This window comes from Arabidopsis lyrata (assembly GCF_000004255.2).
Source record: "Arabidopsis lyrata subsp. lyrata unplaced genomic scaffold ARALYscaffold_8, whole genome shotgun sequence".
Lineage (NCBI taxonomy): Eukaryota > Viridiplantae > Streptophyta > Magnoliopsida > Brassicales > Brassicaceae > Arabidopsis > Arabidopsis lyrata.
Genome location: NW_003302548.1, coordinates 16,881,564 through 16,899,885, shown reverse-complemented (window position 1 = coordinate 16,899,885; position 18,322 = coordinate 16,881,564). Strand labels below are relative to the sequence as shown.

Here is an 18,322-nt window from a genome sequence, read left to right as displayed (position 1 = left end):
TAAGAGTTTAGACTTGGGACCGCAACAAAATAATCAAGTTCAAAAGAGACTTGAGAAAGAGAGAGTAAAAGATTATTAGATTCTACAAGCATCTTCAAGTCCTTGAATTGATCTTCCATTCTTCTCTTCCTGTGACACAATCACACACAATGGGCTTGGGCTTAATGGGTTGGGTAAGTAGGGTAGGGATTAGGCAATGGGTTGGGTAAATTGGGTAGGGAAGACAAATGGGCTTTAGGCCTCATAAATAAATTATGTTCGGTTTAAAACGGATATCCATGAATATCGGTTCGGTTCGGTTAATAACCGATATCCGTGGATAGTTTAGAAAGAGAACCATTCGGTTATTTTGTGACATCCGAAACCAAAACATTCGGATAGTTTCGGTTCGATTTGGTTTTTCGGTTTTTATGCCCAGGGCTATCATGAACAATGCAAGTCCATGGAAATGGAAATCGTTTTTAACCAATAAATAATAGTAGCATTATTTTTTAAGTCAAAATTGTAACATTTTGTTCAAACTGTATATGAATATTAAAACACCGATGCTTTCCTCGCCCGGTAAAAACTCTTGGAACTATTAAGGAACTCCAAAAAAAGTTTCGTTTTTTTCTCAGAAGTATCATTTGCAGATTGCAATATCTGTAGTGGTTTACCTGAACCTGAACGGAAACTGGTAAAAAGACAGAAACTTATGATCTCTCCTGTCTTAGATCTTTATCATATGTCGAGAAGAAGCCTCTGAGGATCTTCCACAACATCCTTGATACGGCGCAGGAAATACACAGCCTCTCTTCCATCAATTAGCCTATGATCGTAAGTCAGTGCGACATACATCATTGGCCTCGGTACTACGCTTCCTCCCACAACCATTGGACGTTGCACAATCGAATGCATTCCAAGAATAGCAGACTGCATATGAGAGATTTTTTTTGCATCAGTAACAAACAAAAAAAACATCTGCCTTTTGGTTTTTAGTATAGTGAGGAATGGATTGAACCGAACCTGAGGAGGGTTGATGATAGGAGTGCTTATAAGACTTCCATAGACACCACCATTTGATACTGTGAATGATCCTCCTGCCATCTCGTCGATTGATATGGTTCCTTCATTAGCCTTCTTAGCAAGACCGTTTATTGTTTTCTCTATGTCAGCAAAGTTCATTTTGTCAGCATCTCTTATGACTGGAACCACAAGACCCTGGGATACAATACACAGAGAAGAGAAGAGGAATAAATCAATATTACCACAAAAGCCCAAGATGATATTATAACTCAAATGTTTGGATCTTTCTATCAAAAGAATTGCGAAAACAAACCTTAGAGGTACCAACAGCGATACTGATATCCACGTAGTCTCTGTAAATGATATCGTCCCCGTCGATAACTGCATTTACTACTGGTTGGTACTGGAGGGCACTAACAGCAGCCTGATACAAATAGTTAAAACAAGATTAGTTAATTGATTAAGTTCTGATATGTTAATTAGTTGATGAAACTTTACAGTTTTTTTAGCGTACTTTAATGAAACCAGACATAAGCCCCAACTTCACTCCGTGCTTTTCAAAAAAAGCATCCTTGTACTGAGATCGGAGCTTCATCAGATTAGTCCTACACAAGGAAGGAAAATTTTGTTGGTGAACTAAGAGTTGAATTATAATTAGTGCACTAAGAGAATTTCAAATGATAAGAAACATATCAACATGTGTTTTCAACTATAACTCACATATCAACTTCATTGAAAGTTGTCAGCAAAGCAAAAGTGTTTTGAGAGTCTTTCAGCCTAGTTGCCACCCGTTTGCGAAGTCTTGTCATAGGAACCTGCAATGATGTTAGATGACATATCATCAAATCTTGTGATCGTAAAAATCTCTTCTTTCATAGAGAAAACACATGGAGCATTATAAAAGTAAAGACTAAATGACACAGTTTTCATACCCGTCTTTCCCTATCCTTAGGAGGGAGCTGCGGTTCTTTAGCTGACTGTTTGGGCGGTGGCGGTGGCGGTGATGGTGCCTTGGGTTTCTCTGCAACTTTAGTACTTTCAACTTTGGGCTTCTCAGCAGGAGGAGAAGGCTTGGGAGCAGGTTTCTCTGGTGTCTTTTCTGAGGGTGCAACATGAGACACAGCATCCGCAGATGTAGAAATTCTAGCAACCTTGTTTCCCGGTTCAACAGTATCTCCTTCCTTGACTAGAAACTGCATAAAAGAAAAAAAGTAATTGGGCATAGGAACACAGAAGAAGAACGACAGGAACATTAAAGGACACAAATAGTTTACCTCTTGGATCACTCCACTTGCTGGGCTAGCAATATCTATTGTAACCTAAAGCACAAAGATGAATCAAAACGAGTATTAGGAAAGCTATACCAGATACCGGCCAACATCTAATTGGAAAAATAGCATAGAGATAATAAAGCAGGTAATTGTTTGATACCTTGTCAGTTTCAATTTGTGCAATAGTCTCATCAGCTTCTACTCTATCACCAGGTTCTGCAAGAACAACAAGCACATACAATGGAAATATAAGATACATACATGCATCGGAAAGAAACAAGCAAGAAGAAGATAATGCAAAGAAAAGTATACTCTTCAGAAAGGTGGCTAGGGTTCCATCGGTGATTGATTCACCCATGTGTGGCACAACAGCTTCCACGACATCCCCTACAATCACATATACCAGAAAATACCGAGTTAAAAAGCATAGAAATACAAGTTACAGTAACAGTAAAAGAGCAAATCCAATTGAGCCACACGATTCATAAGAAGAAGAATGAGAAACACAATTAGCATTTTTATCCAGATATTGATGGTGCAGTTATGAAGACACTTGTGTTCCAAAACTTGGGGAAAAAAAACCAAAATAACTTCACGTAAAGGAAAAGTTTCAGCTAGAGCAATCATACCACTATCAGATGAAAAGGGCCTGGCCCATCTTTGCAGGGCTGTGCCTTGGTAACCGTTGAAAACAGTCCTACACAGATGAATATAATACATTCAACGAAAATGGTGGGAGAGTTGAGTCGTATAGTCTATACATATAACTGAGCTTCCTCACCTTGAACAGTCTGGACACCCTGCAAATAAGAGAAAAATAGTCAAGTTAAAGATCCTATACCACCCCAAAAACACAAAGGTTGTAATAATAACCTGGACAAGAACGGTGATGGAAGCTACGAGAATGGTTTCCACGAGGTACCAACGTCTGTACAATTCAAAATGACACTTACAAAACTTGTTCATGGACGAAACATAAAGAATCAAAACTGGTTAAACACATCCTAAGAGGATTGAGTTCATGAATAGCCATGAATCAACTGAAATGTCAAAAACCCAAAACAAAAAAAAAACATGAATAAATCGAAAATCATGAATAAAAAGTACCTCAGTAGCTGAAACGGAATGAAATTGGGCAGACGCTACAACACGAGAAGATTGCAGAGATTTTCCCAATCCCTGAAACAGAGGGAGAGAGAGATCAAGTACAAAAAAAAATCACAACGGAAAAATATCAAATCAAAATGGTAACGAATCTAAACACTAACCGAAGCAGAAGAAGAGCCTCTCGTGGAAGCTCTCCTAATAAGAGCACGCAACATCATCGCACCAAATCTCTGCAACAACAAGATGTCGGTGAGATTTCAACACTCGTAATCATAAACGCAACACGAACAACGAACAAATCATCGGAAAAATGGAATATCTGTTCACATTCGACAACATTTATTCAAAATCAGAAACCTAAATCCTGCTATTATAGCTTTCAATCAAACTTTTCAAACCAAAAAATTGCTCAGATTCGTGATTTTCAACAACAAGAACGAAAATGAAATCAAGAGAAAATCGAGGAATTGAAATCTAACCGAGAAGAGGTGGAGAGAAGAACCTTGAGCGCCGAATGAGAAATTTAGGGTTTGCAGAAATTATTGAAGGAGGAGAGAGGAACTGGAGAAAAGCATATGACCTTTCTCAGCTTTGAGCAAAGTCACGAAGAATATGGAAAATTCAGAGGATTTTACACGTGTCTTATTTCCTTTTTCCTTGTGTAAAACGAATAATATGAACAGATCTCTGATTTATTATTTATTACTCTTCTAAATTTGGATTCAGTAGTATAACTCTCGCAACGGCGCCGTTTTTACCAACAGCAAATAGCCCATAGGCCCAACAGCCCATATTACCAAGTGAATTGTTTCTCAAACGCTAAGCTTTTTTCACTTTCACTTCTTATCCATGTCCATTTCCATCAGATTTTTATTTTACTTGAGAAATGTTTTAAATGAAATAAATTTGCAGATTGATCAACTTAACTCACCCTAAACATTAGGAAAAAAATAGTAAAATAATTATGAAATTCGAAAAGCGCAATATTAGTCAAATGGTTAAAGAATACTGCCTTTTCTTCTTATCATCGAGAATATATATATGTTTTGCACATTTACTTACCCGAGTGAGCAAGAAAGTGACTTATCAATCACAAAATTCAAATCCTTTAGGTCTCTTGGCTTCATGGATCTCAACACTTCTTCTGGACGTAATAACATTGTTTCCACGGTTGCATAGACATTAAGACCAAAGAGAACCAATCCAAATTTTTAGAACTCTCATTTTACAAATCAAATGGAATTAGAATGTATGATTAGTGATCATTCATATCCCACCTGGCCTTACATTGTCATCTACTAAAAACATTCTTAATAGCTTCATTTTTTTTTTAACATTCTTAATTAATATAGCTGCATCAGTATTTTGAGATTGCCAAGCATCTATATATACATTTTTGGATGACTTTTAGCAAATAAATCCTGGAGTTGGAATGTATTTACAAAGAATGCCATTGGCATTTATTATTTACTTTTACAAAATTTAAATAAAAGATATGAACCAAACAATATCTTGCCTAATTTATTTTTAAAAATCTCTACACAATCTTTCCATATATCTTCAAAAAACTTTTATAGCAAATATTTATATTAACATTTTGCATAGTAATAAAAATACTAATTTATAATAATCAAAATATTCACATAGAAAAATTATATACACATACAAGAAAATAACTATATATGTCATCATTTCAGCCGTTGCTTTATTTAAATAAAATAAAAACACAAAAACCTGAAATCATATATTTTATATGATAAATTTAAAATATATATTAGTAATATAAATTTAAAATCATTCAAAGAACGGTATACCATGGGTGAGATCCTAAAATTATTGGATTTTATTACAATAATAATTTATTTTCTTGGATTTTATCACTAATAATTTAGCTAATGGGATAATATAGACGGGTTTATATGGAATGACGGGTTTGGGTCGATATTAATAACGGTATATTAAGGATGAAATCCTAAAATTAACAATCAAAATATAATTATACAATCTTAAACACAAAACAAAAGAAACAATATTAACAAAACAAATACAACTTAAAATTTTTAGTTATTAAAAAACCGACCCACGGTATACTTCGGAGTCAAATATTCAAAATTTTAAAATCCACCATACATCGTTACTTAAAAAAAATGTATGTTTTCGTATCTATACTTTAAAAATTGAAACCTAAACAATAGTAATCATACACTAGATAATACATAGATAGATATCTACATTTAAAAATACAAATTAATATGATATATCTTCAGTTAAACTTTAAAAAATAACATTATATTTTTAAAAAAAATATAGCCACGCGGTGTACCGCGGGTTAAATTCTAGTTTATTTATACAAGTTTTTGAATTTTTACGTGCACCGCTATAGTATGTATGCACCTGGCAGGGATCATTAATCTCTTCGCTCCCTGACAAGTGGCTCTCTGAAATCTGTAAGGTAACGTGTTAACTATCCAAATTTATCGAGACATCTTATTCCTGTAATGGCATCTTCATGAAGATGCATCATCATATTCTCAAATTGTTTCCAGGATACTTATGGAAATTAGTCTCACAAATTACATATAAAAAGATAGACTCATAATTAGACTAAATTCCAAAGTACTAGTCTATATTTTGAGGTGGAATATGGTAAGGTGCCCCGAAACTGTATTGATATAGTTTACTATTAGATGAGGCATTATGCAGATCGGCATATCCGACTTCGTCGACATCAAAGAAATTGACTAAGTTAGGGCGCAGACCGGGAAAAGAGCTGGCTTTGACACAAAAAGGTTCAGACTTTGAGAGGACAATGCAGAGATCTCCAATGTCTGTAGTGTAAACAGCATTTCCTTCGTCGTCTAGCTTGAACACCATTATAGCTTTTGTTTTTAGTTTCGACATACCTCTCCAGACGGCCTTCCTATACCACTTAACCAAGAAAGTTTCACCGGTGGTTCTTGACTCCACCAAGTGTTCGCTTGTGTAGCACGCATCCTGGAGCTCCCATAATCCAAAACTCTTTAGCAGCTTGGGATGGTTTTGTAACCGCAACCTCTGAAGCTTGGGATTGTGTGTGTGTGTGTGGAGATCCCATGATCCAATGAGGTGGCCTCCAGATCCCGGTATGCGAAACATGTCATGTTTCTCTGAGAACATGACAGGAGAGGAGAAGAAGCAGGGGTTTTCGATTCTGATGTTGATCCACCCGGAGTAACGGTGAGCGGGTCTGTAAAAGCTGAGTTGGGGTCCCAAGAACTTGACAGCCACAATACAGTCTTCATCCTCTGGAGAAGATTTGGACATGGCTATATTGGTGACAATTTGGGTTTGGCAATGAGGCAGAGTCACAAGACGAGGTACTAGTGGAATGTATTTCGGGTCTGTATCCGATGCAACCGGGTTTAGAAAGTCTCCGAGACACACTATTCTGTCTTCCTCCATAGTAGCTACCTAGCCATGAGATGCCCCGATCGTTATCATCTCATCACTATCCAACAAATCTAGAGACACCTTCTTTTCCAATTTAGTGATTTTATAATCAGTAGCATTCTTAATGACGAGTTTTCCGAAACCCGCTCCACAAGGATCAGCAAAGAAGATGCAACAAGGAGGGGTTTGCAGCAAAGAAGATGATAAGCCATTACAAAGAATAGATGAGGATCTTCTTACCAACACCGGTTTCCCAAGGCAAAGCTTCGAGGGCTGGTTGAGAAGCAGAGGCATGAATAATGTTCTTAATGAAAAAACAAGAGATTATAAGAAAGAAACCCTAATTGAATAATTGGTGATATCCACTTCAAAACCCTCCGTTTATACAGAGGAAGAGACTTGCCTACCACGTTTCCTGTCTTCAAAATAATTATGGTGATACACAATCCTTTTCGATATTTTTCTTTCTTAGCATTATTACCAAAGTATCATTAAATTCCCTTATTTATTTTTTACTTTTAAAGTACAGCATCTCAGAAATTTAACCATTTGTTTGGGCAAATCTAAAATGCAAGAATGGGTGTATTCAGTAAGAGAATTATAAAGGATTTGAAATGATTTGTATTAAAAAGATAAATCTTATGTTATTCAAACATGAAGTTTAAAAATCTTTTTAAAATCAAGTGTTATTGGATTAGTGATTTTAAAATCTACAATCAAATCCACTGTTATTGGAAACATTTTAAGTTGTGGATTTGAAATGACTTAGGGGGTGTATTCAATAAAGAATTTGAAATGATTTGTATTAAAAAGATAAATCATATGTTATTCAAACATGAATTTTAAAAATCTTTTTAAAATCAAGTGTTATTGGATTAGTGATTTTAAAATCTACAATCAAATCCACTGTTATTGGAAACATTTTAAGTTGTGGATTTGAAATGACTTGAGTGATTTTTGGTGGGATTTCAGAGAACATCTTAGTTAAAAATTCAAATATCCAAATCCCATGGTTTTAGGTGGGATTTGGGAGAGTTTTGATATCAAATTTCCTAATTCACCATAATTCACCAAAATCATCTCAAAACTCATTAAAACTCAAATCACTCCAAATTCTTTCTTCAATACACCCCCTTAGTGATTTTTGGTGGGATTTCAGAGAACATCTTAGTTAAAAATTCAAATATCCAAATCTCATGGTTTTAGGTGGGAATTGGGAGAGTTTTGATATCAAATTCCCTAATTCACCAAAATTCACCAAAATCATCTCAAAACTCATTAAAACTCAAATCACTCCAAATTCTTTCTTCAATACACCCTCCTAATACTTTCACAGTTTACACAAACGTTCTAAAAAGCTTTTACACATCTTATTCATTTCCATTTATTCCATTTCACCAAATTAAATTTCCCTTCAGAAATGTTTTAAATGAGGTAACTTTACAGTTACCAACCAATTGATCAGCTTAACAACCTAAAAACTCAGAAAGAAAAAAAAGCTGAGAAATGACTCAAAAGCAGATGAAACAAATAAAATAAATAAGAAGAAATCAGACAAGCGTCACATTTTCAGGTCTAGGAGGTCTCTTTGCAAACAGAGACGACTTGCCATCAAAAAGACTAGAGAACGATTGGCGCGGGCTAGGTTCTGTGCTTTTCTGTTCAGTTTCTGATGGAACTCTTGTCTGCTTTTGTTCTTTACTACCACGAAAGATGAAACCGAGCCGCTTAAACCGGCGTTTTGTTTCGCTCCCACTTGATGGCGAGTCCTCTGTTTGTTTCATTGATCTCAAGACTTCTTCTGGACTTAATAACATTGTTTCCACGGTCTCGTATACCTATTCAGAGAAATAAAACAAACCAAATCTTTAGTTTCTCTTTCGATTCTACAAATAAATGCAATTAGAATGTATGATTAGTGATCACGATGTTCATATCCACATGGCCTTACTTTGTCATCTGATAAAACATTCTTAACTCTATTTAAGTGATAGCTGCATCATTATTTTGAGATTTCCAAGCATGTATATACGTTTTTGAATCTGTTCACAGCTCTAGTAAAGTACCTGGCAGAGATCATCAAGCTTATCGGTCCATCCACCCCCCTGACAAATAGCGACTACATAATCCTTGCATTCAAAGAAAAGCTTTGACAAGTCATCGTTTGTGGCTAAAACTGGCTCCACCATCACAAACCCCAGGGAAAGCTGAAATTTTTAAAACCAATCTAATTGTCAAAGTGCTATTTACAGCTCAAATCTTAGCTGTGTAATCAACGACATCCATTTAACATAGCGCAAGTGAGAGAATTTGAGATTATAACTTTTCATTTTCCTGGAGATCAAAGAACCTAGTTCTGCGAAAATACTACAACATGAATTTTAAGGAGAGTGTATACAAACTGCAATTTATAATTAGTGCCTATAATTGAGTGTGAGGAAATATGAATAGTAGATGAAGAATCTTCTGCTAGACAAGGTATCAATGACTGCACGGTGACCTTACAGATAGAGAGCTTAACTTTAAGAAAAATACGCAATTTGATGGGAAAAGACTTACTAGCGAAGTAAACAGCTGCTCGAAAAGTTCAGCAGCTGGAATGTCTTCCAAATAATTCAAGATTCCTTCTCTGTTATAAGTTAAATGAGAAACGGACAAGATCTCCATGAGTGATCAAATACAGATTTCACTACGCTTAAGATGACATGCTATTGAAACTTACACAGCTAATTCTTCATCAAAGAGAGGTGCTTGTTTAACAGCAGGGAGTGGTTTAGCTGTTTCCCACAGCTCGCGCCATAAATTACCTAATAATAAAAAATAAAAAAAGAGTTGGGAAGACTTGTTGAGAACTCACGACTTGAAAGATTACAGTTATGGTTTAACCACATAGAGAAACTGGGGACACAAATATATGAGAAAAGGTCGCACCTTCTTTCTGCATCCGGGTACTTAATTGACCTCGAACGGGTGAAGAGTCATCTCCAGACAAGTTACCATTTTCAGTCCAGTCTGGTGGAGAGTGCCATCTCACAAAATCTTCCAAAATACAGCCAGGATTTGCTGCCTGGTAGAATGGAACAGATCTAATCAATTTCATACCAGCTACAATTTCTTTCTTTATATGAGTGCTTATATACCAAACAATAATAAAATTATACATCTTTAGATAATCACCTTGAAAGCCTGCATGTCAGACAAGAGTTGAGAACATCCAGCCCCCATGCTGAACCATAAGAAAGACAACAATCCAATTTATCAAGATAATTGGATATCTGAAAAATGTCTGAAATATTATTGAAATGAAATTATATATTATTCAGCCAGATAACACGTCTATTATTTTTCATCTAACACACTGTTCCTGGTCTTTCAATCACCAACTCAGAATTTGGTTAACTTTCACAACCACTAGGACAAGTATTGCTGTGGAATATAAATTTCATATCAAACTACAACAGATATAAGATGATGGCACTGACCTTCCTGTCCGAAGTACTAATTCCTCTGTTTCTCTAATAAGATCTTCCGTCAACAGCGGACCTTCCTACAAGGATATAAACACTAGGACTTTAGAGATAGAGAAGGTAGCTACAGTTTTATCAACTATGACGGAAGTTCCGAACCTGAGTTATTGGGGCATACACAGGTTCACCAGTTTCCAACATTGATAAGTTCTCAACTTGGTGATAAACGCCCAAGCGGAGTATAAGTTCCCCGGAATTACTTTTAGCATACAAAAGAGAACCTGTTGCTTCTGAAATGTCCGACTCTTCATTGGCAGAACTGGCTTGCCTCATTACCGCATCTAATGCTTCGGAAGCAGCTACGCTGCGTGCTTTCCTGGCAAGACAACAGTTTATAACCTGTAACCATTGGTGCAGTAGGCAACTTTTCAAATCTGGATTATTGTCCAGAGGTATCCATGGTTCCAAAATCTCCTCAACTGCACATGCAGATTATTTGAGAGAAATTATCAAAAGAGCTACAATACTTCACATTTTGTTGTAGTGACTTATCAAAGGACATTCACCAACAGAGAGAACTATCCACTAATCTTAATTCATATGTTTATCTCACTACAAAAGTGAAGAAGGACATTTCAAATCCAAAATTTGCAACACAAAACTTACTTCATCAACCACCTTGCACCAGAACAAAGCCATTCTCCTTGGTGTTGTAAAACTTCCAATTACTTCTGCTAGCTTAACAACAAAGCTACTAGGGGGAGCAGCATGAAGATCTTTTGAGAAAGATGGTCTGTTGGTAGGAGACTCCAAATCAGAGACAATCTTTCTGCTGAGGAAGCCACTATCTGTAAAAATAATTTGGCAAAGTTACAAACAGTGGGAAGATAAATAGCTGTAACTGGAATATAGGTTGATGAAGAAAAATTACTCCGTCTAAGGCAAACTTACCAACATTAAACAAGGCATTTATTAGAGAAACAAGTTTTTCCTCATCTCCTGCATCAAAACCAAGCTTATCCTCTTTTTCACCAAGAACCAGCGATTTCACTGCAGAGAGGCTCAAGCCTCCCCTCTCCCTCACTGGTGATGAACTTCCTGACGATGCAACAAAGTCTTTCACAGTCTTAGCCCTTTTTCCTGTTCTGAAGAAACAGTCATAAGGTAATAATGAGAAAGCAGAGTGAAACATTGCAAAATGCTTTAGCCAGAAAAAACATAAATCGGTGAACACATATACTACAGCCTCATGGATTACTACAAATTCAGACCTCAGTGGGTATAACTGAATCTTTTGAAAACTTTTCCGCCAGAAACTAAATGAAAAAGAAAGAAGGAAAGATCTAAACTGTGCTAAAACTTATGCATCAAGACTCACTCGATTGCTGCAGCCAGCTGCTTTACAATGGATGCCGGAGGAATGCTATTTGCATCAACGGCATTTAGAGATTCTACCAAGCAGCCGACATCAGATGCCTAGGAATTGGCGTTAAAAAAATACAATCATTTAACAAAGAGAAGCAAACAAAATCTTGACAATGCCCGTAGCAACAAAATCTGATCTGAAAAGGTGGACCTTTTGATGATACCTTGGCTTCTTGTTCTTGCTTTGCTTTAAGAATAAATAAATTCTCGTCATAGAAAGGGGCAGCCATGGCTGAATCCTCAAGCTTGTCTTGATCTTCAACTTCTTTCCTCCCAATTCTCAAGTATTTCAGTTTATTTTGCCACTCTTGCTTCTTCCTAATAGGTGCAGTTCTCCATCCCTGATGCTTCACTTCATTCTCCTCCTGTTACCAACATTTCCAATTAGCAGAAACTAAAAAATGTACCTATAGTCAACACTCACAAAACACTTGATCATGAAACTTGGAAAGCCCAAAGAAATGCCGAAAATTTGCCAACACATATAACAACAGTAAAGAGCTCTTTAACAGTCTCTAAAAATGGTTCAAGTAAACTCTTTTTGACTTCTCATCATCCACAAAAACACACACCTTTGTTCTAGCTTACTACTTCTCAATACCAAAATGCAAATCCTTGAAAAAGTATAATCTTTCAAATCATTGATGTTCCTCTATTTCTATTCATTTTCCTCAGAAATCGAATCTATTCTGAGCAATGAACCTACCTGAGAGTCATTCACATCCCTCGTCGATTGCTTCTCCTCCTCTTCAACAAATTCCAATTAAAAGAAAAATCAAATAAACATCACCGAAATAGATTTGAATTTGAAAAGAGAGAAGATCCCAAAATAGAATTCGAATTAATCCAAACGAAGAAAGAGAGATAAAAATCAGAGGCCGAGAGATAAGCGTTTGTTTATTCATCAGTCAAATTTTAGTAAATGAGAAAATTCGGAGAGAAAAAAAAAACAAGTCAAATTGAAGCGGAAGCTACGGGAATAGAGAGAGGAAATAGAAAAAAAAAACCTCGATCAGATTTGAGATCAGTGAAGACGCGCTCCGCTTTAGCCGCGGCGGAATTGAAAGCGGTTCTAGCTTTAGAGACCAAGGACGGCGGCGCCGTCTCCATTATCATGCGCACCTGTTCGAAAGTTTGGCTATTGTCAATGCCGGCATTGAAAGGTTGAGGAAATAGAGAAGACGAGGAAGAAGAAGGTGTGAGATCAAGCACACGAATTTACGAAGACAATTGTCAATTTTTAAATGTTTATTTCTAGATTTAGTACTAATAAAAATAAGATAGAGTAATGTTTTTGCAATTTATAATTTATGGTATAGAATTTAATATCGAGAAATTGATTGATACTTCCTGTATCGTTGCCTTGGGTAAAGCCATTTTTGTGATAAATCTTATCTAAAATAAAAAATAAAATTCCTTTTTTTCTTCTATGAATCAAAATCAAATTTTATAAAGTTGGATGATAGAGAAACATACATAGTATTCCATAGAAATTCTATCATTTTAGGTGTTGTGTTCTTGTCTAGTTATATGATTTTGTTGTGTTGAAATGGTCCAAACTTTTTTCTGTGGAAATTCAACATTTGGGTAAAGTTGCATGTTTTATATAGTTTTTTTGGTTAACGAGTAAAGAAAGTTGTATGTTTTATAACCTGCTTTGGTAGGACTGATTCCAATTTCAATTTTTCCAGTGTAACTTGTAAATTTTAACTAAACGTTGCTATCATCTAGAGATGTTGTGAAGAGTAGTGATGACCCGGTCCAGCCGTAATCAACCCGGTTTGGTTTTAGGCTTTTATCTATAGCCAATCCATAGTTTATTCATAATGATGATGAGTTTGAAAGGTATAAACTATAGCTTTGGTCTTGCAGTGGTACTGTGGCAGGGTTGGTTAAGTTGGTTTTTTAGTGACCAAGAGCTGACTTTGGTTTTCCTTTTCGAAGCCTGTAAAAAAAGTTTGACTCGGACCATGATAGGGCCAATATAGCTTGACTCACACGTTTTTTAACCACTAAACTGTAACTAGTACTACCAACACTACTTTTTGTAGTGGTTGCATGACTTGTATGAAATCATCATTGTTACTCCAATTAATGTCGTTTCTAGATTTTTGTAGACGATTTAAAAGAGTTGTAGGCTTGTAACCCTTTTCTTAAAATATAATGTAGAAAAGTCATCACATAATAAATTATAAAATAAAATTTAAAGAGAAAAATAACAGCTTAATATTGGTGAACATATCATGAAGTTTTATAAAAAAATCGTTTTTTTTTCTTATTGTTCATGGTATCTCTATTTGTGAAATTGTGAATATATAACTAAAATCATTTAGATCTTATGAATTAGACTGTTTAATAAAAATATGTGGCAGAAGGTCGGACCATTGTTAAGTTAATCGGTTCGGTCGTATACTCGTATCTTGCGGGCATATGCTCTATTCGAATTTTTCAAAATCTGAAATAGTCAAAAAGATGGTTGCTGCCTAAAAGGCTATACCACCGTGAACAGAAATGTCGATATGTGATTTATGAATTATGCTTGTATTTGAGTAATTAATTAAACATTAACAAGCATTTAACAAGTTGCGGGGATAGCTCAGTTGGGAGAGCGTCAGACTGAAGATCTGAAGGTCGCGTGTTCGATCCACGCTCACCGCATTTTTCATTTTTTTTTCCAATTTTCGCTTGATTAGTTTTTGAATGATTTCTGAAAGTCAAGATAAATATTCCCGAAAACACTCAAGAGTCAACTTTTACTCTCGTAAAATAAATTCAAAGTCTTGATCGTAGAAACAAATTTAATGACATTTAGTCATTCGATTACATTCAATTGCATAATGACATTTAATGACATCCCAAGTCTCAATACTATATTCAATTACATACTCCGTTCAATGTAACAATTAATACTGATCAGTACGTATAGGTTTTAAATTGATTTATCAACAACACCTAACCACTGTTTTATCTAAATTTATATATATATATATATATATATATATATATATACATATCTGAATGGCTTGCAAGTCAAGATATCTAAATGTCATGCATGACCCATCGTGGCCTTACATCCCATACACTACCAATTTCAGTTCAAGGAAGAAAAAAAAAAACAACCCAAGGGAGAGCAACACGTTGAGGAACAGTGTATTGCAAGGAAGCTCAGGCAAACCGGTTTATGAACTTTTGGTTTAGAATATTCATCATTAAATTTAACTAAACCGGTAAAACTTAGAAAAACTAGTAAATTGAGATTATTTTTTAAAAAACTTATATATTTCACAAGTAACAAATTTCGTAACGTATACTTGATTACAAATCAAGTTTCCAAATCCCATTTGTCTACTTGATTATGTACTACTCTTCCCAAAAAAACGAAGCCGTGTGTATTATTGATCATGTAGAGACCAACTGAGTAAGGGTTATAGGAGATGAGTAGTGTGAATCATCAGTCAACATAAGATCGACGATGGTCCGAGCAGCAGCTTCTGTGGGATGACCGTAGCGATCCCAGAAAAGATATTTGGTTCTGTCTGAACATAACTTTGCCAAAGGAAGACAAGGAAGGTCTGCGTTTAATTTTCCATTTCCACAACACGCTGATGTCACATCCGCAAAACCTGAAATCAGAAAACGACAACATGTTTTGTTTTTATGTGTTAGATACACGTTGGCTCGATATTGTTTCCTAACTTATTCTTCTTCTAGCTGTCTCACCACTTTTGTTTGGTACGTGGGTCATGCGATGATAACAAAAATATAAATATTTCAACGTACCGTAACGGGCAGGGTTGGAGATGATGTCATGTAAGGACTTGTAGTTATCAAAGTAAGTGTAAGTCAATGAGCCTTGCAACTCTTGTTTGAGTTGTTGCAGCATCTTTACTAGAGCTTCGTTGTACAAAGAGCACCACATGTTTGCCTCTTCGTCGCATTCATGGATTGTCGAATTCTTCGCTCTTTTTCCCGGTGTGCAACCGATCTGTGCTACCCCGACTATAAGGAATCTACGCGCTCCACTATCGTGAATTCTCTGTGGATACAACTCTCAATAAATTTAATCAACTTATAAAGATATAACCAAGAAGACAAGTGCTTGGGTATTCAAATTTTTGTTTACCTTTAATTGCTCTTTGAGTTTATCAGCCATTAGTTGTGTATATTGTTGAGGATTGCTCTGTCGTCGAAGTTTGAATGATCCAAAGTAATCGAAAAGATCGTTACTTCCTATGACAACAGTGAATAGAGATTTGGATAGGTGAATCTGTGCTTCGGATGGTTCAAGTTTCATGAGTTCTTCGTGAATAGAGAGCCAATTGTTGACTTGCTTTGATAAGGGAATACCTTGTCCCTGTCAGATAATTAAAAGAATTAACGTTTGTGAAACAAATAGCGGGGATAGCTCAGTTGGGAGAGCGTCAGACTGAAGATCTGAAGGTCGCGTGTTCGATCCACGCTCACCGCATTTTTTTTCCCCTTTTTCCGTTAGTTAAATTTAAAAAAAAAAAATTTAATAAAATTTTTTATTAAATAAATATTCCCGGATGATATTGAAGGACATGAGTTCCTCCGCCCAACTTTCGGTTCGCAATTAAAGCTGACCATCTCATCAATACTCTATTTTATTCTTTCCAGAATTTTTAATTATTTATCAAGAAAAAACTTACAAGTTTTTCGTCGGAACTGTTGAAGATTCCAGCTCCACCGGAAGCAAAATTCACACCTGTCACGGCGGCAGATTTTCTCTGCTCCCTTTTTAGTAAGCCTCTAAGTGAGAGATACGGAGGCGGTAACGGTAAACCAAATTTCTCAGCTAAGCAACAAAAAAAAAACAAATTAAATTTCTTCTGAAAAATACTAGTAGAAATTCTCATATGTCATAGCAACAAGTTCGAGTTATCTTAAATAAAAGAAAAAAAAAACAGTTTTTTTCTTTCCAATGTTAAATAAAATTCTAAAAAAATATAGTACGTTTTTACAACTAGTACATCGTTTTTAGAAATAATTCTGCTGAAAAAAAAAACAGTTTTTCAAACATTGACGTCCACAACTATATATATTTTTTTTGGGCTCAAAATCCACAACTAATTCAATTGTTAGAACTACGTGTAATATTATCTACGTGTTGATTTATATTCCAACGCCTGACAATTTTTTTTAGTTACTGTATAAATGAGTGAAAATATTTAATTTTAATGGCCAGCACGTTACGCTATCTAAATCAAACCAATCGTTGCCTACCATAACATAACACCAGTTAACACTATTAATTTCATTTCATACAGATAAAAAAACTCACCGATAGCATCGGCGGCGTTCTTGCCGTTACAGAATCTTCCGGTGGGTTTCTTGTTCGGAAAATCAACGCCGTTATGTGGATAGTTAGCTTTAGATATTGAAAGTAGTAAGTGATTATTGTTTCCGGCATCAACTAACGAATCTCCGAACACGTATAATCCTGGAACCGATGCTAATTTCCCGGTTGCAGCTTCTAAACCGGGAAACGAATCGAACCGGAATAAACCAAGAAAGAGGAGAAAGATAGTGAGGAACGGTGTGTTGTTCGTCGGCATGTTTTTCCGGCGAACTCTTTAAATTTGGTTTTATTGCTCCGATGCTCTTGGAGTTTGTAAGAGAGATGCATACTTAGTGTGGTTTATATAGAGAGAAGATAAATGTGAATTTGACGTTATTACTAGAATTTTTTTTAAAAAAAAGAATAAAGACTGATCATAATGTGAAAAGAGGAAAATATTTAAATGAAGAATATAAGCAACTTCTTTTGTTGTCATTGTCAGACAGATCATTCATGTCACTAGTACTATGGTTTTTCCTGCGACTGTTATGGCAATTTCAAATTTGTTAAAGAAATTTGTTAAAAGTATGTTATTACACGGTTAGATTTGAACTATTTTTATATCCTCTCCCTCCGTTCTAGTGATGTTTTAAGTTTTTAATTGCGTTCATAAATAGATGATGTTTTCAATTTTTAATGCAAAATTAATTATTTTTTATTGATTTTGACGATTTATATTCTGTACATTGTTTTTTTATTGGTTGATTAGATAATAAATAATGTTTTAGTTTATAAAAAAAACAAAAATTAAATGATTTTTAATCTGTGAGTATTTTTCTAAACATCACTTATATAAGAACGGAGGGACTAATAAACAAGGGGAAAACCAAAAGAGTTGAGAGTTTCTTACACTATTTTAATTTATTTAGGCAAGTAAATATAGAAATTTATATAGTTCTACTAGTTATAAATACAATTCCTTCTGTTTCAAACTATTATTAGGTTTCTACATTATTTATTGCGCTTTTTCTTATGGTAGTATAAATATATAAAAATATTATTGAGTTGTTCGATCTGATAAATGAATTGGAAAGTTTCACAAATTTATAAATCTTCACGAAGTTTTGTTTTTTCTTGGTTCGCCTCTACCATGTTCTATTTTAAATTTCTAATAACATTTACTATAAATAAGGATGATTATGTAATTAAAAATTTCTTTTTGATGTGTCATGTGTGAAAAACTCAAAAGATCTAGTAATTGAAAACCGAAGGAGTATTTAATAATATAAACTATATATTTCAAATTTTCAACTAGTTAA

General features: G+C 35.1%; 3 protein-coding genes, 2 non-coding genes and 1 pseudogene across 6 annotated transcripts; 2 read left to right on the top strand and 4 right to left on the bottom strand.

The window, feature by feature from the left end:
• Positions 1–451: 451 nt before the first annotated feature.
• Positions 452–3,999, bottom strand: LOC9300449 (dihydrolipoyllysine-residue succinyltransferase component of 2-oxoglutarate dehydrogenase complex 1, mitochondrial). Of its 2 annotated transcripts, none has more exons than XM_021027841.1 (15): positions 3,863–3,999; positions 3,545–3,613; positions 3,384–3,455; positions 3,150–3,204; positions 3,058–3,076; positions 2,906–2,973; positions 2,589–2,663; positions 2,437–2,492; positions 2,280–2,324; positions 1,938–2,198; positions 1,726–1,820; positions 1,520–1,610; positions 1,319–1,429; positions 1,006–1,200; positions 452–912 (listed from the first exon to the last, which is right to left on the bottom strand). In XM_021027841.1, the coding sequence occupies exons 2-15, from the start codon at positions 3,599–3,601 to the stop codon at positions 721–723; spliced, it is 1,392 nt and encodes a 463-aa protein (XP_020883500.1). In that variant the 5' UTR covers positions 3,602–3,613; positions 3,863–3,999; the 3' UTR covers positions 452–720. The 2 variants fall into 2 exon arrangements, with proteins under 2 accessions (XP_020883500.1, XP_020883508.1); XM_021027849.1 differs by having other exon boundaries at positions 3,886–3,999.
• Positions 4,000–5,753: 1,754 nt separating this feature from the next.
• On the bottom strand, positions 5,754–7,319 carry LOC110229059 (annotated as a pseudogene).
• A 793-nt stretch (positions 7,320–8,112) lies between these two features.
• Positions 8,113–13,032, bottom strand: LOC9300448 (rab3 GTPase-activating protein catalytic subunit). The gene is given in 15 exon segments (XM_021027833.1): positions 8,113–8,650; positions 8,879–9,019; positions 9,372–9,441; positions 9,535–9,619; positions 9,744–9,879; positions 9,990–10,038; positions 10,295–10,359; positions 10,439–10,743; positions 10,746–10,758; positions 10,946–11,127; positions 11,231–11,424; positions 11,658–11,755; positions 11,869–12,069; positions 12,411–12,451; positions 12,712–13,032. Coding segments are annotated over 15 exon segments (1,977 nt in total). The 5' UTR covers positions 12,821–13,032; the 3' UTR covers positions 8,113–8,362.
• A 1,257-nt stretch (positions 13,033–14,289) lies between these two features.
• On the top strand, positions 14,290–14,362 carry TRNAF-GAA. Its single transcript has one exon. It is a non-coding gene; the product is annotated as a tRNA-Phe (tRNA).
• Positions 14,363–14,938: 576 nt separating this feature from the next.
• On the bottom strand, positions 14,939–17,400 carry LOC9302147 (GDSL esterase/lipase At5g55050). Its single transcript, XM_002864325.2, has 5 exons — positions 17,007–17,400; positions 16,375–16,520; positions 15,828–16,058; positions 15,485–15,740; positions 14,939–15,327 (listed from the first exon to the last, which is right to left on the bottom strand). Exons 1-5 carry the CDS (start codon positions 17,278–17,280, stop codon positions 15,104–15,106), a joined length of 1,131 nt encoding a protein of 376 aa, XP_002864371.1. The 5' UTR covers positions 17,281–17,400; the 3' UTR covers positions 14,939–15,103.
• TRNAF-GAA lies at positions 16,100–16,172 on the top strand. The gene has a single exon. It is a non-coding gene; the product is annotated as a tRNA-Phe (tRNA).
• Positions 17,401–18,322: the final 922 nt, after the last annotated feature.

What these genes read in the sequence shown, in the direction of transcription:
- LOC9302147 (XM_002864325.2), bottom strand. Translation starts at nt 17,280, where the DNA reads ATGCCGACGAACAACACACCGTTCCTCACTATCTTTCTCCTCTTTCTT. An exon ending in AACTCAAAGAGCAATTAAAG is followed by an intron (nt 15,741 to 15,827) that starts GTAAACAAAAAT and finishes TTGTATCCACAG; the next exon opens with AGAATTCACGATAGTGGAGC. An exon ending in CTCCAACCCTGCCCGTTACG is followed by an intron (nt 15,328 to 15,484) that starts GTACGTTGAAAT and finishes TTCTGATTTCAG; the next exon opens with GTTTTGCGGATGTGACATCA.
- LOC9300449 (XM_021027841.1), bottom strand. Translation starts at nt 3,601, where the DNA reads ATGATGTTGCGTGCTCTTATTAGGAGAGCTTCCACGAGAGGCTCTTCT. An exon ending in CCTAGCCACCTTTCTGAAGA is followed by an intron (nt 2,493 to 2,588) that starts GTATACTTTTCT and finishes TTGTTCTTGCAG; the next exon opens with AACCTGGTGATAGAGTAGAA. An exon ending in CTATCATCAACCCTCCTCAG is followed by an intron (nt 913 to 1,005) that starts GTTCGGTTCAAT and finishes TCTCATATGCAG; the next exon opens with TCTGCTATTCTTGGAATGCA.